Below are 27,717 nucleotides of genomic sequence, written 5' to 3' on the forward strand. Positions count from 1 at the left end.
CATGAGCAACAACAACAACAAAAAAAACAAACAAAAAAGCCTCAATTTTGCCTAGCAATGGCTTTGAAGAATTCATGGTTCTGGATAAGGATACATCACAATTTCATAATTAAGCACCTTAGTAATGTTGGTCATCTTCATAGAGATTTCTTATTCCAGAAATCAAAATAATAGCTTTAAAGAGAACAAAACTAAAGTACATAATAGACTTCTCAGAAATCCTTTTCTGTAGCAGCATAAAAGATTACATAATAGCAGATCATTAGTGTCCAAATTACAATCTTTCAACCATGTGGATACATTTGTATATGTCCTGCTGGGAATCAAACCATGACTGTGTGCACACTAGACAAAGTATCTTACCACTGAGTTACTCTCTAACCCAGCAACTGAGATGTAAAAAACCTCAGCCTACCTGGAGTAATAGGGTGGGGATGGTTACAAATGTGGGCACTGAATGCTGACGGCCGGTGTAGACCACGGTGGACTCACAGCTCTGTGGCTGCCTGCCCCCACACACTCCTCACCTATAAAACAGGGATGGACAATGCCCCCATTGCACAGGGCTGGAACAAACACTCTATGAGACCCTGTGTATACTGTGGAATGTTACTTGACATGTTGTAAGGCTTTTTATTTTCATTACTGAGATGACTTTATAGATGCAAACTGAAATTCCGAGATAACAAACAACAACTGCTACTACTACTGTGAAAGGCAAAATCAACTAGGCACTGGTGGCTCACACCTGTTATCCTAGCTACTTGAAAGGATGAGACTGAGAGAACTGAAGTTCAAGACTAACCTGGACAAGAAGACATCTTAATGAATATCTGGACACGGTGGTACACACCAGTCATCCTAGCTACAATGGCAAGCCTACCATAGATAGACCATACCCAAGTGTAGTTCACCTAGGCAGGAAGTGAGACCAAGATCCTATTGGAAAATTAGAAAACAAGACTGGCGGCATGGCTCAGAAGTAATATATACATATTACACACACACACACACACACACACACACACACACACACATATTTGTTGAGAGTGGATTATAAAGCTTAAAAAGGAGAATGTAAGATTTCCAAAGCATGAGAAGGCAAATGTGGAAACAAAGTCCCGGGACCAGCAGGCACAGAAGCAGAAGCCTACCATTCTCAGCCAGCTCCTCCAGAAGTCCACTCCACTCCTTCCGGAAGAGGTTGGCCCCCGTGAGGCTTCCGTCCCCTCCGATCACGCACAGGTTGGTGATGCCCAGCCGAACCAAGTTACAGGCAGCTTTCAGACGACCTTCACGGGTGCGGAAGACTTGACAACGGGCGCTGCCGATAATCGTCCCGCCCTGAAAAGAAATATACAAGGATGATTATTCATCTCCTTTCAGCTGGACAGAAGGCTAGATGGATGAGAAGAGGCTCAGGTTAACACACACCTACAGGACCTGGCTTGTTTATGCCTTCCTTAGTTCCATTGTCCACTGTCAAAGTTTGTCATTTTTTTCCCACTTTGAGTCCCACACTGGACTCAAATACTCAATACTGGAACTTAATACTGTTCTAACTTCTTGCAAAGATGGCTCTACCTAATCCTTGGTTTTCAAAATTTCCTTCCTTCTTTCCAGACATAGCAAAGGGATGAAGTCTCCCAGTGCTAACTCAAGCTTTGAGTTGTATTAAAATGCACACCCTATGAGCAGAATTGTTCAGGGACAGCTCCCAGGCCTAGAGCTCAAGCCCCATGACTGACAGGAAAAAAAAAAAAAGAGAGAGAGAGAGAGATCTTCCATGCGATTGTTTCTAACATATTTATAAGATTATGTCTTGTTGCCTTGTATGTCCCTCCCCCATGCTATAACCCCTACTTTCACTGTATATGATGTTGGTATATGTGGAGGAGAAGGGAAAAAACAAATTGTTAAAACAGGGATACAGGAGGACCCATTGCAACAATGAGATGTACAAGTCGTTATGTCGAAAAACAAACTTAACAACTTTGGTGGGGGGGGGGCGGGTGGGATACGAAGGGATGGGAAGGATAAACAAAGCAGGAGGCTACAATGCTTGATAAGAAATGTGCTCATTATCTTACCCATGTAATTGTAACCCCTCTGTACAGTATTTTCACAATAAAAATATATTTTAAAAAAATGCACACCCTAAGGCTGGGCACAGGTGGCTCACACCTGTAATCCTAGCTACTCAGGAAACTGAGATATAAAAATTGCAGTTTTAGGCTAGGAATGTGGCTTAGTGGTAGAGTACTTGCCTAGTGTGCATGAAGCCCTGGGTTCGATTCCTCAGTACCATATAAACAGAAAATGTCAGAAGTGGTGCTGTGGTTCACGTGGTAGAGTGCTAACCTTGGGCAAAAGAAGCTCTGGAACAGTGCCCAGGGCCTGAGTTCAAGCCCAGGGCTGGAAATAAATAAATTAATAAATTAAAAAAATTGCAGTTTGAAGCTAGCCCAAGCAGGAAAGTTCATGAGATTATTATCTCCAATTAACCACCAAAAATCTGGAAATGCAGCTGTGGCTCAAGTGGTGAAGCACCAGCCATGAACAAAAATACAAGAGACAGTGTCCAGACCCTGGGTTCAAACCCCAGTACTCACAATGAAAAAAGAAATAAGTAAAATAAAATAAAATGCAAACCCTGCTAGCATACATGCTAATTTGGCTCCTACTAAAAAACACTCAAAGTGAATCACAGATTAATTATAAATTAGCTAGTTACTCTATACATAATTGTGATTAACTAGTTAATTACTCTATACATTTTAAGCGTTCAAACTACAAATAAAGAGCTTTTCATGAAGTCTTTTCTTTCCACATAATCTCTTTATTCCATAACTAATAAAGGAGCCTTCAGTAAGTATTCCATGAATGTATGAAGTGCAAAAGTCCTTGGGCAGATTACTCTCAAATTCAATGTAAGCACGTCTTAGCTTACAATGGCAATTACTTCTTCATTGTATCCAACAGGGAAATTAGCCTTGTCTGCTTCAGTCCAGAACAAGGACACAGTGTCCCCATGAAATCCACAGCCCTTGGCGGCTGTCAGACAGAATCTTTCCCAGGCTTTGTGATGCTCAACCACCAAGCGATACACAAATGCCCAAATGGGCACAGAGATTTGCCACTGAAAACCTAGCGTTAACAAACCTAATGGCTTCAATAACTTCAATGTGGCCTAAAAACCAACAGCAAAAGTCTTCCAATACATGTACCACAATGAACACTAGCTGGGACACACGACTCTGTATTGCGCAGATACTTCCTGGGTTGCACCAGTCAGGGGCTTTCAAATTTATTATGTAATCAGGGAACAAAGGCAGGATGTTTTATTTCCATGAGAATAGTTTTGATTTCCTAAAGCCAGTCTGGGGTACTCGGGTGCTTTACATGTTACTGCAGCAGAAGATTCAGTAAAAAGTTTCAACAAAAGCAGTCACTTGAACTTAAGAGAAACAACAAACATGGTACTTACCACTTGTAGAATGCTTGAGACGCTCTCCCAGTCGGCTTCCTGAATATTGGAGCCTCCATCCACCATGCCTTGGTAACCCTGAGGGAGGAAACAAACCTCCATGTAAAAATGGGTTGGAATCTTTTCTGTACAAATGATATAAAAATAAAAACACAGGCAAGTTCCCAAGAACCCAACAGTTTGAAGACAGTATAATACAGGTATTCAATAAGTAAGGAACAGTGTTGTAGTTAAAGCCTTTTAAATTTAACCTCTACCCAGAAGTTAAACTTAATCCCTTCCCACCCAAAGAGATCAATGGAAGACAATGTGGTCAGCCTGTTTTCCCTTGGTTCCAGGGAGTGGTGAGGGAATGGGAGTGGGAATGATGCTTGTAATTTAGCACAACCTCACAACGTTCGTACTACATGCATGATCGTGTCTGGCTCTCCACTGGCTAAGGCCATCCACTTAGTTTTTGAAACAAACTAAATAGTTTTCAAAAGATGAATTAGAATTCCGTCCATACTGTCTTTCAATTAGTGACATTTTTATTGTTTGGACGAGCAACCTTTAGTAAACTAGAAAAATCAGTACTTTCCTTTGCCTAAAATCCTTTTGGGCAATTACCTATCAACTCAATACCCCTCACTTTTTTTTCCCTCAGAAATATACCATAACGTAAAATTGAAAAGTGTCCATTTTCATCTTTATTTACATCAATTCCTTGTCAGAACCTTAATCTTGAAAAGGAATAGTCTTTAGAAACGTCTGAAATCCAACAGTCATTTACAACTATTATTGATGTAGATTCAAAAACCCTATCTAAAGAAAGATGAAAGAATGGGAAAAGGAAATGGAAAAAAGATTTTTAAAAAAGAACCAGGTGCACATTTATCCTTCCAGATACTCAAAAAGCTGAAGACTGAGGACTAAGGTTCAATACCAGCCTGGGCAACAATTTCTCTAAGACTCTAATTTCCCAATTAACCAATAAAAAGGACAGATGTGGAGTGTGGCTCAAGTGGTAGAGCACCAGCCTTGAGTGAAAAAGCTAAGGGACAACACCCAGGCCCTGAGTTCAAGCCCTAGTACTAGCACATAAGAAAAAACAAAAAAGAAATCAACTGATTAAATATGGAGCCTGGTACATAAGTTAATCAACATCTTTATATAACCATCTTTATAATTGGTCAGTCTGTAAACTCATATGAGTTTATATATTAAGCTCATATATGAGTTTAATATATATTATATACATAATATATATTAAAATATAGTAACATAATGGAAATACAATATCTACTATATAAAATATAATTAAATATATACTATATAACTAAAATGTGTAAGCTAGATAAAATATAATTATATACAATATAATTAAAGTGTAATATAAACTAGCTAGGTGTGGTGCACACACCTATAATCCCAGAACTTGGGAGGCTGAGGCCAGAGGTTAGAGTTCGGAGCCAGCCTGGGCCATCAAGTGAGACCCTGCCTATAGATAAATACTTGTTATCTAGGGTCACATGTGCAACAAGTGAGACATGAAACAATAATATAGAACAAAAGAATACCAAGAAAAGCTAGTGCATAGAGCAAGCAAACATCTGACCACATATCTGCATGTTACTGATCTGTCCTAAACCCAAGACTACCACTCTCACCAAGAAAGCTGGTATTAGGATGCAGTTAACTACAGCCTGTTCTCTTCATGATACAACGTTGGGTCTTCCTCCAAACATAGCCCAATCTAAGCTTAAGGATCAGTTGAATTAATTTACTATATTATTATTATTGCCATCAAACTTGCCAAATTTCATTTAATGTCCAGGGTCTAATTATAGTTGTCTCTGTGAGGGCTGAGGATAATAAGCATGAATGAGGTCCGATCAAGGCTCAGCTCTGCAAAGGGCACCCTCGACAGAGGCATGAAAGACATCTGTCTATGCATGTGACAGAACCAGGCACTGGTTATATGTGCAAGAGCACACCCTTCTCCTCACCTGAAGCAACTCCCAGGGGTCTTATTTATGCAGAAGAGTAAGAAGAGGTGGATAGATAGATAGATGGAAAAAAAATTAGCCATCTGGTCATCTTCTTACTTACCTCTAACGGTCCTAAACTGCCAGGTTTTGTCTAAGAAGTAAACTTAATTGCACAATCCATACCTGTGATAGGAGAACAATACCAAATACGCTAATATTTTGTACATCCCAACTTCTCTGGGTTTGTTTCTATGAAGCTTGAGAGGCACAGATACAAGAAGTAGCCATGTAGCCTGGGCCCAAGAGTCAGACGCTACTCCATGGGCCTGCAATGGACCTTCCCTCCCTACAATGCTGGAATCACACACGATGACCCTGAGAGAAGGTATTACAAGTGAAGATGCCAGCACAGCAGACCCATGGCAGACGGCCTGTGAGCACCCATGGCAGACCGCCTGTGAGCACCCATGGCAGACCGCCTGTGAGCAGGGCGGGGTGTAGACTCACACTCACCATGGGGCTTTAGCCAAATGGAAAAAGAAGATCTACCAGATTTCCCACAGGAAGAACTACTGAAGCTTTAATCGACAGGGAAGTAAATAGGCTAAAAAGAGTAAAAACCCAGCCCCGGCCACCACACGAAAGAGGAAGTACAAAGATGTTCTGAGATGTATGTCTGAAGGCATTCATTTCCACATTGTTCTCGAGGTCTTGCTATTTACACAAACTGCTCTCCGGTCAGTCCTTCTATGCCATTTTCTAACTGAATGTGCCCTGAGGTGAACAGAAGATTTCCCATTTCTCTTATTTTCTGAATTTAGATATTGCTTTAAGAAGACTTTAGCTTTGAAACAAATTCCTTTATTGGTGAAGAAGAAACATGGGCAAGTGCCCTACAAAAGTACAGCCATATATTTTGGTCAGTAAAGTGTTTTCCAATACACTAGTTTGATCATTCCATACACCATGGGTGTGTTTGGTACGGGAAGCAATGGAAAAATAAGAAAGGATGATTTCATTTGCTCTACAGTCAATGCTCTCTACACTTGTGGCGAGTTGCTAGGAAGTGACTCATTCTTTAACTTGCAAAGTCATTCTGCCCTGGAACATTTCAAAACTGACTGCCAACTGCAGCTTTATGCTTTTACTAATAAGAAGTTGGTACCAAATTAGGAGGAGGGATTTTACTCAAGTGTATTAGAATGTTAAGAGTTCAGAAAAGGTTTTTTTTTTTTTTTTCTTATTGAAGTAGAAGCAGGCTGAATAGTCATTTCAATACAGCCAAAATATTTTTCTAAAATTCCCTTCTGGAATGTGCCTTCAAAGCCAGTTTTATGATTCACCTAAGAAAAACAAACCGTAAAGCAGTACAACTGTGCTTACTTTTTAACCAAGGAAATACTATCAAGTCTTTTTGACCCTAATTCCTAAAGTGAATCTAAAAGCCCCCGAGCCACTGAAAAATCCATCATCTAGCTGCTGATCACTTGTTAACTTCTCTAAGAACATGCAATGGACTGAAGTCATTCATTTTAATTTCTTGTGTAAAATCACTTGGAACAATGTCAGAATAAGAATTCTGCTAGTTGATATTTGTAGACAACAGAACTTTACTTAGGGGAAATTTTGACCAGTAGCATTAGTCAATTGTTGGGCCTACCATAAATAGACAGATAATAGTCAGCTTGTGGGTAGTTTTCTGTTTTAAGAAATCTAATGTCTTTTTTCTCTTCCTGGGAGGCAGCGGGGGGAGTATCTGTCATGGGGGTTGGGCATTGTCCCTGAGCTTTCCCTCAAAGCTACTGCTCTATCACTGAGTCACATTATCACTTCCTGTTTCCTGGAGGTTAACTGGAGACAAAGTCCCATGGACTGTCCTGCCCATGATCCTGCATGCATGAGGTCCTGGGTTCGATTCCTCAGCACCACATAAGCAAAAAGAGAAAAGCCGGAAGTGGCACTGTGGCTCAAATGGTAGAGCGCTAGTCTTGAGCTGAAGAGCTGAAGGACAGCGCCAGGCCCAGAGTTCAGGCCCCATGACCGGACCCCCCCCCAAAAAAAAAATCCCCAGACAACAAGAAAACCAGGCCTCAGATCTCAGCCTCCTGAGTATCTAGGATTACAGGTGTGAACCACCAGAGCCTGGATTAAAAAGAAATTAAGATTCAAGGCCCAGACGGAAAGTACAGTCACATGTTGTGATGAAGTTAGGCATTTTTCTCACCAATCTTGTTTGATGAGCTGTGCACCAATGGCTCACTCTTGTAATTTTAGCTAATCAAGAGGCTGAGATCTGAGTTTGAAGTTCAAGGCCAACTTAGGCAGGAAAGTCCATAAGCCTTTTATCTTCAATTAACCAGCAAAAAGTTGGACGTGGAGGTAGGGTAGAGCACACTAGCCTTAAGTAAAAAGGTTAAATAAGTGCATGAGGCCCTGAGTTCAAGCTCCAGCACAGGAAAAGGAAACAAAACTTTTGTTCAACAGATCTGTATGCCTTCTCAGAAGGCGCTTTCTTCCAATTCAATTTCCTAAATTTTTCAGTTACAGAACTTGAGAGGAAGTAAGCAGAGAAAGCTCAACAGCCATCTGGTCCTACATTTAGTTAATACCACTGCTCAAAGCCAGGTGCTCAAGAAAAAGGAGCAGAACAAAGCTCTCCATGCCAGCAGTTTTCGAGGTGCAGGGCTGTGACTCTTACTTCCCCCACAGGAAATCCACTGCAGAATCTGAGAGCACAGAGTTCCTCCCCTGCACACTGATCACCACCAGGGCCCAAAGCCAGGCTCTCAGCCAGAGAACCTAACAGTCAGCCTGTAACAACATGCTTGCTGATTCCCTTGCTCCATGGAAAAATCCCCACAGGAAAAGGTGCCTTCAGACTTGCCCTTGTCTAACCTATGTTAGACCAAATCCGCTCTAACACAGGTTACAACACCACCGATCACTGTATGGTCCTGTACTTGGTGCTTTGGCACACTAATAATACACCTATTTAGCCCTCTGGCATTACTAGATTTAAGCCAAAGCTAACAGCCTTATGTATGCACAATTTCAGGGAAGTGATTATAAAGCCAACAGACACAGGAAGAATGATGAAGCTCAGCATTCCTCCACAGCCACGGAGAAGTCCTTGATTGTACAAGGTTGACGAGCTCACTTCAATGTCATCAGTGGAGGTCACTAGTCCCATTGAGACAATCATGATAGCAGAAGTAACAGAGGCCCGGGAAAGAGCTCAAACCCTTTTGCAGTGTGTGTGTGTGTGTGTGTGTGTGTGTGTGTGTGTGTGAAAGAGCTCAAACCCTTTTGCAGTGTGTGTGTGTGTGTGTGTGTCTCAGTGCCGGGGCTTGAACTCAAGGTCTAAGCCCAGTCCCTGAGCTTCTGTGGGCAAGGTAGCACTCTACCACTTGGGCAACAGCTCCACTTCCAGCCTTTTGGTGGTTAACTGGAGATAAGAGGCTCACAGTGTTTCTTGCCTGGGCTGGCTTTGAACCACAACCCTCAGATCTCAGCTTCTTAAGAAGCTAGAATTACAGGCATGAGCCACTGCACCTGCCCTCTTGTACAACTTGACCTGACTTGTAACTAGACTGTTCAAAGTTCTATGTCTAACATGGGTAGTGCTGAAGATCGCCACAGACACATGAAGAAAACAGCCTACGAGCTGGCCTAAGTCAAGCATTCAATAAAAGGCAATGCTCCTATCTATACTTACCATTTCTCAAGAAATATACAGCGAAAAGCCAGGGTGTGCGGGGGAAGATGGGGGAGACCTAGGTCACATGACCTGACCTCAACTGTGAATCCATTTAACGGCCTTCAGCCTCACAGTGGATGTGAAGTGGTTAGGGCTGTGGACACAGCAGTTTGGTTGTAAACAGAGGCACAGGAGACGTGTTCTGTTAACTACTCAAGCACTACTACAACTATTTTTATTCAGACATAGTTTCATAGTTTTGACTTTAAGGACGTTCAAATACACAAAATAGGATGCTTGGAACCTCAGAGATGTGTCTGAATCAGAGGCACAGGTCACAACAAGAGCCTACCCAGGGTAAAGTGGAAATCCAAGCCAGGAACAGGAGGGGTGAATGCAAGGGAAGAAAGAGAGGGAGGAAGGGAGGGATGGAGGGACGGAGGTGGGGTGAGGGAGGAGCACATGTGTCGATGGAAGCCAGCACCGCTGCGTGATGGCTGTCCTGTCTGACAATCTCACTGGGCTCCACATCCTCCCCCAGCTCTGGACCCAGCCCAGGGCATGCAGGGTGGCAAGGGGAATGGATGCCACCAGTTCTGAGCACAAAGGCAGAGGTTGGGAAGGGCTTTTGGATTTGCCATCTGCTTGGTACTTGTCACTTTCCAACATTGGAAGGAGAAGGAGGAGGTGGTGTGTCTTATCCAAAAACAAAATAACGATTGTGCCGGTAGAGGAAGGGAATATGTTAAGAGGAGGGAAGTGATGCCAATAAATCAGTGACTCCAAAGTATTCATTGTTAGTATCTTATGGCCAGCCCTAACACTGGGACCCAACACAAGAAAACCAGCCTGGGCCAGACGCGGACCACCGAAGCACGGAGAAGGGCAAAGACCCCCCCAGGCCGCTGGAGCTGCAGGGAACAGTGTCTCGGCACTAACTACTAACACTGTCTTTGGGACCCACATTCTTCCACAACACATCTAATGGACCCACGATCTGAGGGTTAAGGCACTGAGATGAGCTGCCGAGGATCAGAATTATCCCCAGCTTTTTCCCAGGGTTTAGAAGATGAAAGATGAGCTAGTATTTACAAATGGTTGGGGTGGATCAGTTCCAAACTGTTTTAAGTTCCTTAAAGATGAAAGATGGCTTTAAGTTAATCCTGTGTATGTAAAAAGCAATGAGAATGGTTCTTTTAAAACACTGCAGCGTAACCTTCAATAGTAGGATATTAAACCCAACTAAAAACAACGAGACATCTATTTGCAGGCAGCTATGGTAGTGGTGCCAGGCTGACTTAGTGACTCTTCTACCTGCCCTGGGCTAGATCCATCTGGAATCCAGACAAACTGCCCTGGACACAGGCTTTCTACAAGGCATTTTCTGTTCTTCTACTCATCACTTCCAAGAAGGCAAAGTCTTGGTAGGCTTTCAAGGAAACAAAATCTACTTTAAGATAAATAAAGAAAAAAGAAACAAACAACTGGTCTATGAGGTAGGATGGAAGAGTGTATTCCAGCAGCCAGAACGGAGCCCGGGGCTCAGCACGTACCACACGTAGCCCTGGCCCAGATTTAAAACTCTACAGCCAGATGACTCAGAGCATCTCAGCTTTAAGTGCCAGGCTTGTACCAGAAATGCCAGTGTCCTCTAGAGAAAACAACAACAATAACAAAAACCTTTATGTAAATAATTAATACTTTTAAAACAGGTTTTGGTCTGTGGGTGACATGGAAAACTCTAGGTAAACTTAAAAGACTGGACTCCCTATGCTACTGCTTCTGTTTCTCTGGAGAATTCTAATGCAATAATGGAGAGAACAAATCTGGTTTACCTCAAAAGAAAGACGGAATGTTCTCCAGTGTGGGAGATATGCTCCTTATCAATAAGATGAAGTCTAGTAGACATAGATCTGGTGACATCTAATTGTCACAGGACATAATGAACAGTAACAAAAGGACAGACAACCAAATGCAAAACACTGAAATCTGAAAAAGCACTTAGTTATGTCAAAGACAAAATCTTCACTTAGTATCTGACTCAGCCCCTCCTCAACAATTTCAAATTAAATAAAAGTTGGCCCTTGGAGCCAGGAACTATAATCCTAAACACTCAGAAGGCTGAGATCTAAGGATTGTGGTTCAAAGCCAGCCTGGGCAGGAAAAGTCCACGGGACTCTTATCTTCAATAAACTACTCAGAAAAAGCTAAAGTGGTGCTGTGGCTCATGTGGTAGAGTGCTAGCTTTGAGCAAAAGCAGCTCAGGGACAGAGCCCAGGCCCTGAGTTCAAGCCCGAAGACCAGTACACACACACACACACACACACACACACACACACACACACACACTCACACAATGGCCCTTGGGGTTGACACAAGGTTTGCTAAGCTTGGTACTGTGGATGTGTGCGGCCAGTGGGCTCTGTGGGAGGGCCTTCCTTGTCCATCATCAGGTATGAGGTAGCAGCCTGGCTTTACCTACTAGTTATCAGAAACCATTCCCCATTCAACAAGGAGATCACCAAAAGTATCTCCAAACACTCTGTCCCTGCGAGTGAGTCTCTCTCTCTCATCCAGGATGGTGAATCAGAGGACTCCTCAGACCCCTGCAGAAGGGAAGTTGTAGCATGGAGAATGTAAGCAGTCCACTAAGGCATGGTATCTCTGTTAAGGAATAACTGAAATAACTCCTTCCTTCCCTTCCTACACCCCAGAGCCAGTGCCACCATCGAATCCATGACTCACAATGCAGCTCCACTAGGTGCGTGCGGCTGCACAGAAGACAAGCAGACAAGACGAGGTCCAGAAGCCATGACAGCCGCACCATCTCCAGGAAAGACCAAGGCTTAGTGAATTGGAATCTTCCACTTCTTGGGGTTTTTTTTTTCTTTTTCTTTTTTTCTACTACAACTAACAGTGAGAGACAGACAGACCTACAGAGCTTCACACCACCCATGTATGCAGAAAAGAGCAGCAAGAAAGTACCAAGCATGTTCAGATGGAAGATCCTGTGAGCAGACTTGAAGGTAACGAGGGGAGGAGAAGGGGAGGAAGGAGTATGCATATCCATGCTAATGCGTTCATTCCAAATCAGTAAGCAACGGGATGAAAGCCATCAGGGCCGCAGCCCAGGAATGGAAATTCACAAGTGCAATTTGACCTTGACATGAGCCAAAACTACAGATTGGCAGTGGTTTGAAACCATTATCCTCCGAACCATGAGTCTGAATGGTTTAAAACCGTTATTTTAAAATTATCCCAATCAGAATAATTCAACCAGGCACCATATAACCACAGTCTAATTAAACGAAGCGAAGCCAAACATGGGAGAAGGCTTCTTTCCAACAAGGGGTAAAGCAAATGGTTACATGACAATGAACAAAGAATGAGTCGCTTTGCAGGAGGGAATGGTGACTTAGCAAATAGACAGGGACACAGCCAGCAGGGAGAGCAGAGAGAGCTCTGGCAGGGACAGAGTTGGGGGTGGGGGTGGGTGGAAGAAGTTCCAGAAATCACTTTGACCACCCACATCCACTGCAATGACCATGAGCCAGTGCTATGCCTTGGGATCACAGCAGGAACCCAAACAATGAAGTGTTTAGATGTTAATACTGAACTCGCAAGGTGATGATGGTTGAAAAATGGAGACCAATCTAAATTTTCCCAGGATGTAAGAACCTCAGAATCCAAACTAGTCATAACTGCAGGGGGGAAAACATAAACATATTTTTTATGTATGTGCATGTGTGCATGCTGTTTCTGTGTTTTCTGTTTTTTGAGACAAGGTCTTACTATGTAGACCTTGATCTCAGATCCTCCTACCTCCTGCAGCGATTACAGGTGTGTATCCCCATACTCAGATGGTTACAATTTTTATAATGTTTATGTTTCCTTCTAGTCTTTTTCAGACACAAAGCGGAGAGGAATCAGATCTGAATACTAGCACTTATTCAGGAAGTGTATTTTACAAATGAATATTACCAATTGTTAAAGCTAGCTCTATTAACATTTTAGATATGGAAAAAATTAAATCCTGAATTTGCCGGTTCTTGAAATAAAGGAAGGGGTTAAACTATATGAACATCTTCTTTCTCTCCAGAGATTACTTATTTCTAAGCTGCCAGGACCTCAGCAGCTAGACACAAAGCCACAGTCTTCATTGTCAAGCTAAGGGTTGAGCAGATAAGATAGTAGGGTAGTGGTTTGCATTTTCTACTAATGGTGGCTGTTTCTTCCCCATTTCTCTTAGTATTTACTCAAAATCAGCCCTTTCCACATGGTCACACCCCTTTCACAGAAATGAGAATTATCTACAGTGACTGTCCCTGTAAATCAGAGGCAGGAAGTCTGATAGCAGAGTGACCTTTGTGCCCTTATCTCCTTTGCTCCCCCTCACTTCCTGTGCTCCAACTGATACAGGCAGGCTCCTCGTGAAGACAGGCTCACAAGCCCCAGGGTCCCAGCAAGTGGGAGGCAGGCATGGCTGAGTCAAAGAAACCCCAAGTGGGAAGCAGACACTGACCTCATATATAAAGTACACTTTGGCTCCCACGTATATTCCCATGCGCACCACAGCGCGGACAGCAGCATTCATACCTGCAAATGGAAAAGAACAAAGGTTACTGAGAAGCATAGCTGGGTCGGCCATTAATTAACCAAGACCTGGGTCAGCTGCGGAACCTCCTATGTCCTAGCGTGAAGAATGACGAGGACACATGCCTTTAGTATTAATTCGAGCATTAAGAATTATATGCCAGGCACTGGTGGCTCACGCCTGTCATCCTAACTACTCAGGAGGCTGAGATCTGAGGATTGAGTTTTGAAGCCAGTCCTGGCAGGAAAGTCTGTGTGAAATTATTATCTTCAATAAACAACTAAGAAAGGCAGAAGTGGAACTGGGGCTCAAGTGGTAGAACACTAGCCTAGTTCAGTGACAATGCCCAGGCAATGAGTTCAAGCTCCAAGACCAGCACCAAAAAAATAAAAAGAAAAATATTTTTAAAAAAAACCTATAGCACATAGAAAGCAGGGCCCCTAGTCATCCCAGGGTTCACAGCTGGGGTAAGGGGGGGTGCGGTGGAGGGGAGATACCCTATGAAAGAACCACAACAGCCTCAGTTCATATTACTGCTTCTGACTTCTGACTGATAACTCCAATCAGCCAGAACAAAACAGTAAGCCAGTTGGTAGTAAATCACACCTATAATCTCAGAAGTCTGAGACTGAAGGATAGGAAGGCAGGCAGGGAAACAAATCCCAAAAAGATGGAAGGAAGAATGGATGGATAGATAGTTAGATAGCTAGATAAAGACAGACAGAAAGGTGTGTATGTGGGGGGGGGAGAGAAAATGGGTAGCCAAATTAAAAGAAATTGATACCAAAAAGGGCAGTTGGTCTGTGATTGAAGACATATAAAACTAATCATTTTATCACCAGCTACCAGCAGTAAAATAAATAAATAAATTAGGTAATTACTTAAAATACATAACAAATCATGCCATTTTATTGGAAGACAGACAAAACCGCTCATAAATAATCTCGTCTATTTTTTTTTTACCATCCAGTGTGTTTACTTGTAGATTTACAGGCATATTCTAGTTACCACAAATGAGGGAAACCATGCAACTTATGTTTCTTTGGGTCTGGTTTATTTCACTTAATATAATTTTTACGAGTCTTTCCATTTCTTTATGAATGGTCCAGTGTCATTTTTCTGATGGGGGAGAATAGCATTGTGTACATAAACCACATTTTCTTGATCCATTCATCCACTCCAAGGCACCTAAGTGATTCCATATGTTGTCTATGGTGAACAATTCTGCAGTGAACATGGTTGTGCTGGTAACTTTAGTGTGCGGTTGTCTGTGTTCTATTGGATAAATGGCAAGGAGTGGAACTGCTAGATCATGGAAGTCTTTAGACCTTCACACAGTGACACCAAAGGAGGATATTCAAAGGAGCAGATCACAAGGCTCAATACCTATGTGTGTATGATTGTATAAAATAATACTTATCAAAATAAACTCCAAGAAATGGAAAAAAGAGTTTTGTTGGTGGTGGTGCAGTTTTTGTTGACTTTTTCTTCTGTCTTATTTGTTAGTTTATTTGTCTTTGGGAGGATAAGAGGAGACACAGAAAAGATAGGGCAAAGGGTATATAAATACAGCAGTGAAACTCACTAGACACTGTATGAAAAATGAACTATATACAACTTGTGAGTAGGAATGGGAGGGAAAAACTGGGAGAGAATGAGGGAAGGGGGTGACATGATTCAAAAAGAAATGTATTCATTACCTTATTTTGTAACCGTAACCCATCTGTACATTACCTTTACAATAACAATTAAATTTATTACCAAAAATATCATGCCTAATCAAGATAAATCCAGGATATTTTCTACACTAAAGAAAGTAAGAGCAAGGGCTGGGAATGTGGCTTAGTGGTAGAGTGCCTGCCTAGCTTGCATGAAGCCCTGGGTTCCATTCCTCAATACCACATAGACAGAAAAGGCCAGAAGTAGGGGTGTGGCTCAAGTGATAGAGTGTTAGTCTTGAGCAAAAGAAGCTCAGGGACAGTGCCCAGGCCCTGAGTTCAAGAACAAAGACTGGCAAAGAAAGGAAGAAAGAAAGGAAGAAAGAAAGAAAGGAAGAAAGAAAGAAAGAAATTAAGAAAGAAAGAAAGGAAGGAAGGAAGGAAGGAAGGAAGGAAGGAAGGAAGGAAGAAAAAAGCAGCAGTATGTAATGTCTTACCATATAATCATTAGACTCAATTTTGCTTTCCAGATGCAAACTTATTTGAACACCACCCTCTCTCTGTTGGCGGCACAGAATCTGAAGGAGAATCCTGAATCCTGGAAGTAACAGACTGAGGACGGGGTCCAAAGAGGTGTGGAATTGGGGCCTCCAGAATGCACCTGACCTTTCCATATCTGCCTCCTCTATAGATTTAAACTCCAGAAGGAAACAAGAGCCAGAACTAGAGCTGCTGCAGGATGTGGCATTAAAGTCACCGTTTTTGCTAAGTAAGCGCACAAACAGAAGGACTCTGGTTCTCTAAGAATATCCAAATTTGGGTAAATTTGAATGAAAGGGCTGAGAAGATTGTTTAAAAATTCCTGGATAACTTGTGTCCATGTGCTCCAGGCTGGAACAAGACAGTTGCTACAGAAAACCTATGCTGTTCAGTAACAGTATTTATTTGGCTGAGAAACTACAGATAAACCCACGTTCATAAAAACAGTTAAGGCCTGTTATATATGCACACAGACATGCAGCAATTTTATTACTTCATATCCAAACCTAGTTTACTGCAATAAGTCTCAACAGCCATCTCTTAAGAAGATCAGACTAAGTATTTTTAAAATGCAATGAATCCTACAGATCATTTTCTCTTCCCTCCATACTCTCTCACTGGGCAGTACCGTTTTCTTTTGTCACTCAAGCTGGATACAACTAAACCCCTCAGCAGCTCCTGTTCATTAAAATGAATACTTTTCCTAACAGCAGGTGCTAGCTTGCCGTAAGTAAGGGAAGGAAAAATGAAACCTAAAATGTAATTCAACTTCCCAACTCATAGACAATCTCAACCCTGTAGATTGGGCCACAAGCAATCTCAGTAAGGACTAAAAACCCAAAGGCTAGCTGTGTGGTGTTCACCACTTTCTTCCTGTCTACCGAAAGCATATTTGGAAACGGTCAGTCCATGAATCAACCAAAAGCAGAAGAAAAGCCTGGCAGGTTTGCCTCCATTTCACGTGTGTTACTGTTCTAAACTGTTCTCTCTCAGTCACTTTACGATCATCTTGGGTTCCAGGAAGGACAGGACAGGATAATATCATTTATGATGAGAGCTAAAACTACGCCTAAGGAACAACAGGGCCTTGAGGGACACACTACCCCCTAAATGATGATAATTACCTATAATGACCAGAATGGAGGAAGAGAAGTCATCACCAGGAAGCTAGATTGCTCCCCTCAGGTGGTAGATAACAGACATTCATAACTTCTCTGGAACTGGGAAAAACAGAACAGAGATAATGGCCAGCCAAGCCCTCACTGGAACTCTTAAACTCTTTTGCCTCCTGCCCCTAATATCTCTTCTATTAAACCTAATGTCGAGTCTATTTCCAGAAGATGGCTTACTGACCACTAAATGAATCTGAAGTGCCATCTTCCCATGGCATGTCTAGGTCAAGAACTCTTTGCCTTTGCCTTCTTTCCCAACAAACCTTTCTATTATTTTCACTATGTTTGTGCCATGCCTAAATCCTTCTTCTCACACAAGAGAATCGTGGTTGATTAGCTGTGCTAAATTTCCAGTAATAACATTTCTTCTTGGATCTCAACAAATCCCTCTGACAGCTGCACCAGGTGCTAGACAGAATAATTCAAGCCATTTTTTTTTCTCTTGCCTGAGTTTTCACAACTGACATAGCTATCTTCTTTATTCCTGAAGACAAATTGAGGATAAGATAAAAGCGACAAAATACTCTGTCTACTTGAAGAACTTCTTGTATGTCATTTCCTACTTGTCCCTGAGCTCTGTATTGCAACCTTTCCATGAGTCAGAGTCAAAACGGGACATACTTAATCCCTAGCTTCCAAACCAATGCATCGAGTTTGTTACCAGAGCATTTAGGGCAGCTCAAAACCTCATTTCCTTGAGTCTGACAAGAGAAGAACTCAGGCAAGAGGTGAACATAAAGGTGCTAGGAGAGTATATGAGAAAAAAAAAAAAAAAGCACTGCAGAGAAAACATAAGGAGGCATATCCATGCCAGGAAAAGACAGCACTTCAGCCTGTCTCTGCCATCTTGATCAGACTTCCTCATTCAAGAGGTTGGCCTTGGGTAACACAGTGACAGTTAGATGGCTTTCTGATTGGTGGATCTCCTTTCTGTTCCCTGGAAAACTGTGACACCAAAGATTTATTATCCTGTCCTAATTTCCTCATTCTTTTGTCCTGGCTTTCCTCACTCTTTTATAGACAACTTCGTTTCCTCCATGTGTGTGGTTGTCGGGCAGGTTCTGGTCTTTCATTCTCCAGCCACCTGCAGCCTGTCCTAGCCTGAATTCCCTGATTGGCTGCGTTCGTATCATCTATATGTTTGGGACATATTCTCTATCAATAAGGATGTTTCCTTCTGCAAGCATGCATACCTGCTCCTTACCTGGATTCCTAGGGTTTGTGGAAAAAAACGTCGGTGGGGAGTTTTGTGCCACTGAGGAGGGAGCATCTACCTCAGCATCTACCCTGCCCGCACTCCTCCCCCCTCCCCTAGGCTCCTGTACCCCACTTCCATCTTTCTCCCTAACCAGACTCTCTTTTATCCTTCACAGACAGAACTCTCTCAGATGGGGAGGGGGCCTCTACTCTTTAATGCTGTGTGTGTGTGTGTGAGAGAGAGAGAGAGAGAAAGAGAGAGAGAGAGAGAGAGAGAGAAGGGGAGAGAAAGAGAGGGAGGGAGAGAGAGAGAGAGAGAGAGAGAGAGAGAGAAAGAGAGAACAAACTAAGACTTGAACTCAGGGCTTGGCTGCTGTCCTTTTAGCTTTTTCACTTGGCTTTTTTGCTCAACTTGAGCCATAGTTCCACTTTTGACTTTTTCTGGTTAGTTGGAGATCAATCTCATGGACATTCCTGCCTGGGCTGGCTTTGAACCATGCTCCTCAGATCTCAGCCTCCTGAGGAGCTGGGATTACGGGACAGAGTTTTTCATTTGAACATATAGAAGCATCTCTTCACAATTTCGCTATAGCCAGTAATGGCTAAATTAACCAGCAGATCTGTATATATAATGTGCCAACACAGGGCACCAAGCTGGTAAAGGAGCCACCCACTCCATGTCCATAGCTCTTACGCTCCTCTTCTCTCTGAAATCCTCATCTGCACTGGATCTCTCATACAAATAATAAGTAAACAACCTTAAATATTTAGAACAGGTACATGGGGAAAAATGACAGAAGGAATGAAAACACTAACAGCTGGACATCAAAGAGAAGGCAGGCCCCAGGAGACACTGGTGCAGAACAAAACTGTGTTCCCACTCCAATCTGCATCCTATTAATTCTGAACCCTTTCTGGGTCGCCCAGCCTGACCTGGGGGGACAGCAGTAGGATCATCTCAAATCATTCACCTAGAACCTGCAGCAGATCTGACTGGCTCCAGGCAGGACATCCCCAGGGCTTCCCAAGTGGGCTCTGAGAGGTCACAATTCTAAGGGGCTCTTGATTATCGTGCAAGCCACACTTTGAAAGACCAGCTCCAAACCCCAGAAGGCCCACATCAACTCACAAAGTTAGCATGATAGTCAAACCCCCTAAACCAGCACCTTTTCCTGCCTTTTGGTAGCATTGGGATTGTGGCCCAGCCCCATACCACCTCACTCCTAGCCAAAGTGCTATGGCCCAGAGCATGTCTGAAACCTCAGGAAAAGCCCTGGTCCCTCCCTGAGGGGGGGAGGGGGGGAGAGGGAGGAAATGAGACAACTGGGGGGGGGCTCTGAGAGGATAAACTGCTTAGAAGAAGTTAACAAAATGAACATAGGGCCAAAGCTGCAGTTCAAAGCCCAGTCCTATTTTAACTGTTAAGGCTTCTCCATGTCCTCCCTCACAATGACTAGGCTTGGCAATCAGCAAAGGAAACTCTGCAGAAAGAAGGCTTGCTGGGGCCACATTTCTGTTTCATTGGTAGGGGGTCTGAGGAGGGGGGACTGTCTAGCTTTTAGGGTACACCTTTGAATTTGGGTACATCCTGGCCTTATAGGTTGTGGTCCAGAAAGCAGAGCCTTTTCTGAGAAAACTCATAAGGGGTATGCAGAGTGTTGGGCCCTAGAAAGATAGGAAGCAAAGAAGAAATAAACCACTGATCGAGACACAGACTCTTACAAGGTGAGGCTTTTAAAAGTCAGGTTTTAAGGTTTCTGGTATGAGAGTTTTCTGTCTTCATTTTGTCTAGGGCTGTCCATGAACTCAGCCACCAGGTCATTTGGAACTAAGGGCAGTTTCTGGATTTTCCACTGAACATTCAAGCTACTGTGTTTCGTAGGAACTATTCTGGTATGGTTGGGGTAATTTCTTCACTTCTGTTTTGGTTTTGGTAGAGCGATTTGGGAACAGAAACAATGTTCATGAGGTTTTGGTAGGAAACATGTAATCTTCCTAGCCAGGGAGAATCTTAATAGCTGGAAATTATCTTCCACATTGTTTGCCAAAATCAAATCCCCAGTCCTGAGGGAAGGTACAGTCTTGTTATGGGAAATAAGAATGAATGTTAGAGACAGGGAAGGAGTAAGAAAGTGGAAAATACATGACAGTCAAGAGCAGTAGAAAGGTCAAGCTATTCAATTATTTTTCTGGATATTCCATATCTACTTATAAATCTTTAGTAGGTTCTACAAGATCATTTTCTCTTTCAGGTTACAGTCTTACATGTGCCTGGTTAAGAAAGTGTTAAGTAAATCCCATATTTACTGTATAATACAATTCAGATCTAGTACCAGTAAATGGCATATTTATCACCTATGCCAAGGTGGCCTTCCCTTCCAAATGGGATTCTGTTCTGATAATGTTTAAATTGTATTTTCACATGTTTAACACTTGAGGAGATAAAATGGCTGGTTACCTAGATTTGATCCTAATATTGTACACATGTATAGAACACCTCCCACAAGTTAAACATCAACATCATATACCATTTACAAAATGAAATTAAAATACAAGGAACTACTGACCAATGAAATGATTTGGGCTCAGCATTTCACCATCCATATCCTGTAAAGAGTGTAAACCCTGAAGACAGGATCTATCAGCACGGATTTACTATGGTCAATAATTAAAATTCCTTTCTGAGCAATAAAGTCAGGTCACTCATGCCTTTTACTGGTTTCTCAAGAAATACACTAAAAACATGACCTACACAAGTCCAGGCAAACTGGACTTGTGCATAATATTTAAATAATGCAGGTCTGGAAGCGGGAGGTATCCCAAGGGGATTTCGAGCTCCCTTATGGCTCACAACTACCGAGGTGGAAGTCACTCTAGCCTCTCTGACTGCCCAAAACACCATACCATCGGTTCAAGTCAGGGAGAACTTTAGATGAGACAAACCTGTAAAGGGTCTTCCTTGTTCTATCCATCGCATACACACAGACAAGGGTCTATACCTTCACTGACCTAATGGGAAGACTTGACCTTGGTAGAGCTTGCTACAGTCAGGAGAGACCAATCAAAAGACACTAAACAGCCAGGCATCAGTGGCTCATGCCTCTGATCCTAGCTATTCCGGAGGCTGAGATCTGAGGATCCTGGCTCCCAGTAAGCCTAGACTGGAAACTTATCTCCAATTAACCATTAAAAGGCTGGAAGGGGAACTGTGTGTCAAGTGGTATGGAAGAGGGTTATATAGCTTTGAATGGAAAACAACAGTGCCTGGGCCTTCTAGCAGACCAAAAATAAAATAAACAGGATAAGCAGACAAATGATACCCACCAGAAGGGGAGAGCTAGCTCAGTGGTAAAGTGCTAGCTTATCCACCCATGGCAGAACCCTGGGTATAAATAAATCACACTCATAGGTTAAAAGGACATTTATGCTAAGGAGAAAAATGACAAGCCAAGTAGGGCTGGGGGCCTGAGGATGTGGAGATCATCAACCGAGAAGCTGGAGCGGTGATGTGTGAGGCAGGAACGGAAGAAGGTGAGGGAAGTTGGCCAAAGGGAAATCTCCAGGGCTTTAGGCAAGAGCTTGCCTGGAGAGCACTGTGTTCCACTGACCAGGGCAAACGTCATGACCTCTGCCATCTGCCTCCCGCATGTTCTCAGAGCACTGGAGGAAATGCTCACAGAGGCATCGTTTACATCTAGGTGGAAAACCACCTGAGAGCCCCTTCCATCACGGCAGCTTTTGGTCATGGGTGTCTGGTCCAAACGGAGAAGGGCTGGATATGTCAGTACTCACTAGAGTTGGCATGGAAAAAAATTTTTAAGCATCATATTCATAATTAATGCAACAACTGATTATGTGTTGAAGTCACAGGCCAGAGAAGTAGCTATGAGATCAACTGACATTACCAGCAGTGGCTCACGCCTGTAATTGTAGCTGCTCAAGAGGCTGAGATCTGAGGATCATTGTTTGAAGCCAACCTGGACAGCCAAAGTATATGAAACTCTTATTTCCAACTACCAAAAAGCTAAAAGTGGAGCCGTGGCTCAAGTGGTAGAGTGCCAGCCTTGAGCAAAAACTATTCAGGAACAGTACCCAGACTCTGAGTTCAAACCCAAGGACCAGCACCAAAGGATTTTTAAAAAAATGACTGGCTACTCCAAAGGCAAGAGGATTTAGAGTTTGAAGCTAGGCCTGGCAATGTTAGAAGACTATGTATCTCAAACACCACAGGGCAGGGCCATGTTTCGAGAGGAAAAGTCATTGTTTAGCATTGCAACCAATACAGGCCTGGACAGAGGAACCCTGGAAGCTACTCTGTTGTACCTGATGCACCATGTACAACTTGCAACACCAATCAACATTCTATTACAGGCGATGCTTTCCTATGGATGCGTGGTTTACGGTTGTTTTCCCGATTTTTTTTTTCGTACTATAACCATTGCTGTAAAAAGTACTTTCGGGAGCTGGGCACCAGTGACTCATGTCTGTAATCCTAGCTACTCAGGAGGCAGAGATCTGAGGATGTCCTTGAGACTCATCTCCAATCAACTACCAAAAAGCCAGAAGTGGGAAGTATAGCTTAGGTAGCAAAGTACCAGCCTAGAGTAAAAGAAGACAGTGCCTAAGGCTGAATTCAACTCAGTACTTGCATACACACACACACACACACACACACACACACACACAGAGAGAGAAGTACCTTCCTACCAACCTAAAATCCTTAGGAGTCCCTAAGCTCAAGCTCAGGCCTGCGGTCTCCACTCCATTCCAGAAAGCCTTTATCAGAGGCTGCCTGTGATCTGTACACAGCCAGCGTCTCGGTTCACACAAGGTAAATCCAAAGGTCTCACCCCGTACCACTTCCTCCCAATCCTGAAGGATCTTACACCCTGGGCTTCACCTCGTTCGTTCCCCAGCACTCCGCTCCCACGTGAAGTTTCCTGAGACTTGTCCTAGAAACAGCAGCCCTTTGCCCTAGGCCCAGCTTCCTTCCTAGGTGGTTATAAAAGGTTGGAGAAGGTGACTAATGAGGCCTCAGGGGTAAGAAATGGCAGAGTTCCAACTGCTTCATTTTGCCAAAGCAAAGAGACCCTATCACTGATGGCAGAGAGCAGAGCCAGGCCCCAAGACATAAATAAATTTCTGGCCTGTCTGTATTTTGCTCTGCCATGCTCTATTTCCTCTCTGATCTAGACAAGCACAATTACAGGAATTCGAAGAAAGTACAATATGGCAGGAATGTTCTGCAGGAGGCTAGATGATGTGGGACCTGAGCCTCCTGGCAGATATTCTGTAACAAGTAAAAATACACCAGACAAAAGCTTGCTGGAAAGAGTAACTAAAAAAAAAAATGACTCAACTCTTTCCTTAAGAGAGCCATCTGCTCTCTATGTGGAGAAACACTTTCACCACCATCCTAACTGGCAGTGGCTGTACCCTTTCTATCTCCATGTCTGACTTGCGGCCTTAACTTCAGAGTTCTAACCAGAATGGTGTCTGACAACCCTGGCCCTTAATATGGTAGAGCCCATTTTTATAACCCTCATTGCTCCCTAAATGGTTTGATTTCTCTATCAAAAGCTTTTAGAGCCACTGGTGGTGACTCACATCGGTAATCCCGGCTTCTCAGAAGGGAGGATTACAGTTTGAGGCCAGTACTTGGCAAGGCTCTGCATGCGAACACCAGAAGGCCAACCCCTCAAAAGCTTTCATTTTTCTGTAACCAGAGGGGAAAACAGGCTTCCTCTTCCTTTTCTTTTTTTTTTAAGTAAGATGACAAGATGTCTAGCACCTCAAGATCTTCTGAATGTTATGTAAAAAGAGTTGTGTTCGTAGGAAGTTATGCAAGTTACACTAAGGCTTTCACTCAGCAGAGGGGTTGCTCTGGAATTTTCCCATGCTCCCTCCTAGACTCCATACATTTTAGCTGCATTATTTCCCACTAGAGCATAGGAGTGAAGAGTTCCAGGATAGCAGAACAGGGTCTGGTGCTTTGTGAGGCCTACCGGCATCTGTATCCCCTTCCGCCTTCCGGGGTACTCAGGCAAGCACAGAACCCCGCTGTCATGGTCACCCCGTGCCCTCCCAGAGGAACTGGTTTCAGGACATCGACCTCGTCATACTCAAAACCTGATGCTCAAGTTACTCCTATAAAATGAGGTGGTGTATTGTTATAGACTTTTTACACCGCTGGGTGGTTGAAATCATTTGAAATAATCTCTACACTACTTATATCTACGATACTGTTGTGTAAACTGTCAATATGTTGTATTAACTAGGAAATGATGACAGGGCTTTGCCTGATGCCATATTATTTTTTTTAATGCCGGTCTTGGGCTTGAACTCAGGACCCTGCCTGAAAGCTTTTGCGCTCAAAACTAGCATGCTACCACTGGAGCCACAGCTCCATTTCTGGCTAGCTTATAAGTTTTATTGGAGCTAAGAGTCTCATGGACTTTCCTATCTTGGTTAGCTTTGAACTGAGATGATCAGATCCCAGCCTCCTCAGTAGCTAGAATTACAGGCACAAGCCATTCATGTCCAGCTTGCTGCCATTTTGAGTTGCGATTATAAAGGTAATAGACAGAGGGGCTACAGTTTCCTAAGTCAGGTAATGAGTCCATGGCCTTTTGGACAATGTCACCCCTTCCTTCAGTCTCTCTCCCTTGATGCCATTTTTTTTAAAAAAACAGTATTTTCAATCTGTGTTCCACTTGACTGGACTTATTCAGGACACAGGAAGGTGTAAAATGAATGACCTAGCACCTGGCTCAGGTCTACAGTTCTAGACAATTCTGATGACAGTTTCAAAATTTCTCTCCTTAAAAAGCATTGGGCGTCCCACGTACATAGGGCTTTGTGATGATTACAAGGTACTTCTAATTAGCAAGGCGTGCATCTACCTAAATGACCCCATGAAATAAAAATGACAGCTGGGCCTCTAGTCACCTGCCATTCTCCAGTGGTGATCCAGGAGGGGACAGGCAATGAGACTGTTTGGTACCTGCCACATACAGTGCTGGACAAGGGGGCTTCAGTCCCACTGCGGAATGCTTCTGGGAGAGGATATTCTATATCTGTCTCCAGCCTGCCACCTCCTCCATTCAGCCACAGGACCTGTGCTGTGGGACCTCAGGGAAGCTTGACTTGCTAATGAGAATAAGCTAGCACCAGGAAGCACTTCATGCCGGCCACATACCAAGCAGTTATTCTCACCGCAGCCTCAGTCTGTGTGGCCTTCCAGTAAATATTGCACCAATGCTCATAGTGCCATGGGCAACCCCAAAGAATGCATGTGAGCTTTTGCCATGCACCAGGCTGCAAGAAGCTGCAGCCGTGTTGACGGCCACAAATCCTGTTTGCATGTGACACAAATGCTGATTGAAGGTGGGTACTTAGTCAGGAGCAGCCTATCCAGCTACGTGGACCTTACTTTTGGTTCAAGGGAAAGTAATTTGATTCTGCAGACATTCCTTGTAACCACAGAACATATGGGGAAAGTCTATCTTAGAAACACTCTTCTGCCCAGATGTCAGTGGCTCAGGCTCATGAGCCGAGCTCCTTGGAAGGCTGAGATTGGAGGATGGTGGTTCTGGGCCAGCCTGGGCAGAAAAAGTCCCCTCTCCACAGAAGGAAGGTGAACACTGGGGCACATGCCTGTAATCCCAGCCACTATGAGAAGCTTAAAATTGGGCAGATCACGTGAAAGGACAGAGGATGAATGAATGCAGCAATAGGACTCGCTAACACTATGTTGAACATGAACTATACAACTGCGGCTGGGGCTGGGAAAGAAAATCTGAGAGCAAGAGGAGGGGTGACATGGTCCAGAAAGAAATGTATTCTTTACCTGACTTATGTAACTGTAACCCCTCTGTACATCAGCTTGATTCATAAAAAGCCTAAAAGAATTGGACAGGCCAAACCACTGTACCAGGGCAGGAGGTGAGACTCAACCCTAAATTTCACCAGTGAAAAGCAAGGCTGGAGATGTAGCTCAGCAGTATGGTGTCTCCCTAGCACACAAAAGGCTCCGAGTTCAAACCCCAGTAGCACCAATAAAGAAATAAACTTCTTGTACATCAAATGTACAGAATACATGGTAGGCACAGGGATCCCAGTATGGAACTGTAATATAATTTTCACATCTGATTACAAGACTGCCCTTAAAAATAAGATTTGAACATTTATTTCTTAATCTCTACCGATGAACAAACTTTGCTCTCAGGGGGAAAAAAATTAAGTTCTGAGAGTCAAGATGAAATGTTGAAAGAAAATTCATTTCAAAGCCTAACCCCACACGAAGGATCTGGAAATCTCCTACTCTTAAGTCATGTGTATCTCAAGACAGATAGAAATGCATGCCAACTCTCCAACTCCAAGATGAGGCTATGACTGTTTGCATGGAGTCTTCCACCCTGGCTAGGGAGAACGTCCACACAACTGGCTATGGCTGGCTTTCCCAGGGACGCCCACGTGTGGCGGGTAAGAACAGGAGACCTTGGATTGCATCTGCAAAGCTGGGAGTGGCCTTGCGCCATTAACCTGAGGCACGGGTGTGTACTTTTGGTTCTGCAGGGATCTTTTCCCAATGAGGAGAAGAGGCATGGACCTGAGCTAATATTTCTAACTCCGGAGGAGTGGCAGCTCTGGATAAATATCAGAGAACACAGTGTTTCTGTCAATGACACCAATGCCACCCCAAGGCTCCTACAGACCCATCAAGTATTTTTTAATATAATTTTTATTGTAAAGATACTGTGCAGAGGGGTTACAGTTACATGAGTAAGGTCATGAGTCCATGTCCTATCGAGCTATCGAGCATTTTAACAAACATCTGGACAGGGGTTTCAAAACAGATGATTAGTACGTTTTGAGTTTTGTTTGGTTGGGGTTCCCCCCACCCAGAACGGAATCTTAACTGTAAATTAACCTTGAAATGGTGACCTTGCAACAACCAGATTGGGCTGCAAGCTCCTCGGGTTCCTGTTCCTTTGGAGGTAGAGCTAAGTGCTTCTTGACTCTCCTCCCCCCTCACCCCCCACGCGCGCGCGAGGTCTCTCTCTGGACCCACGCAAGTGCTTTGGGGTTCCCTCAAGATCCCAGCCGGAGTGCAGATGCAACCCACCCACCCACCTCCTCGCCAAAGCCCACAGTTCAGGCGTTTACCAGAGAAACCCCGAGGGATCTGCATCTTTATCTCCCTCCCAAGTCTTTCTGTCTGTCCACCCCCAGCCTTGGCTGTCACATGTCCTTTCTGAAAACCCGCCTGGCACGAGCTAGGCTGGCGCAGGGATCCCCTTCCTGCCAACAACACCCTAACTCCCCACACCGACGCCTCCACCGCACCACGCTCGGCAGCCGAGCCCGGTGCGTGCGCGTGGGCGCCGGGGACCCGGGCGG

The 27,717-nt window shown here is 43.6% G+C and overlaps 1 protein-coding gene across 1 annotated transcript in view; it reads right to left on the reverse strand.

Moving 5' to 3' along the window:
- Positions 1–27,717, reverse strand: part of Pfkp (phosphofructokinase, platelet) — a 60,942-nt gene that overhangs the window by 31,719 nt on the left and 1,506 nt on the right. Inside the window, exons 2-4 of the mRNA XM_013009377.1 lie at positions 13,677–13,750; positions 3,488–3,565; positions 1,155–1,344 (exon numbers count right to left, since the gene is read on the reverse strand). Of these exons, the coding sequence (XP_012864831.1) occupies positions 1,155–1,344; positions 3,488–3,565; positions 13,677–13,750 (342 nt within the window). The remainder of the gene's footprint in view (positions 1–1,154; positions 1,345–3,487; positions 3,566–13,676; positions 13,751–27,717) is intronic.

The sequence above is a fragment of the Dipodomys ordii genome, unplaced genomic scaffold (genome assembly GCF_000151885.1).
Source record: "Dipodomys ordii isolate 6190 unplaced genomic scaffold, Dord_2.0 Scaffold9, whole genome shotgun sequence".
In the NCBI taxonomy this organism is placed as follows: Eukaryota; Metazoa; Chordata; class Mammalia; order Rodentia; family Heteromyidae; genus Dipodomys; species Dipodomys ordii.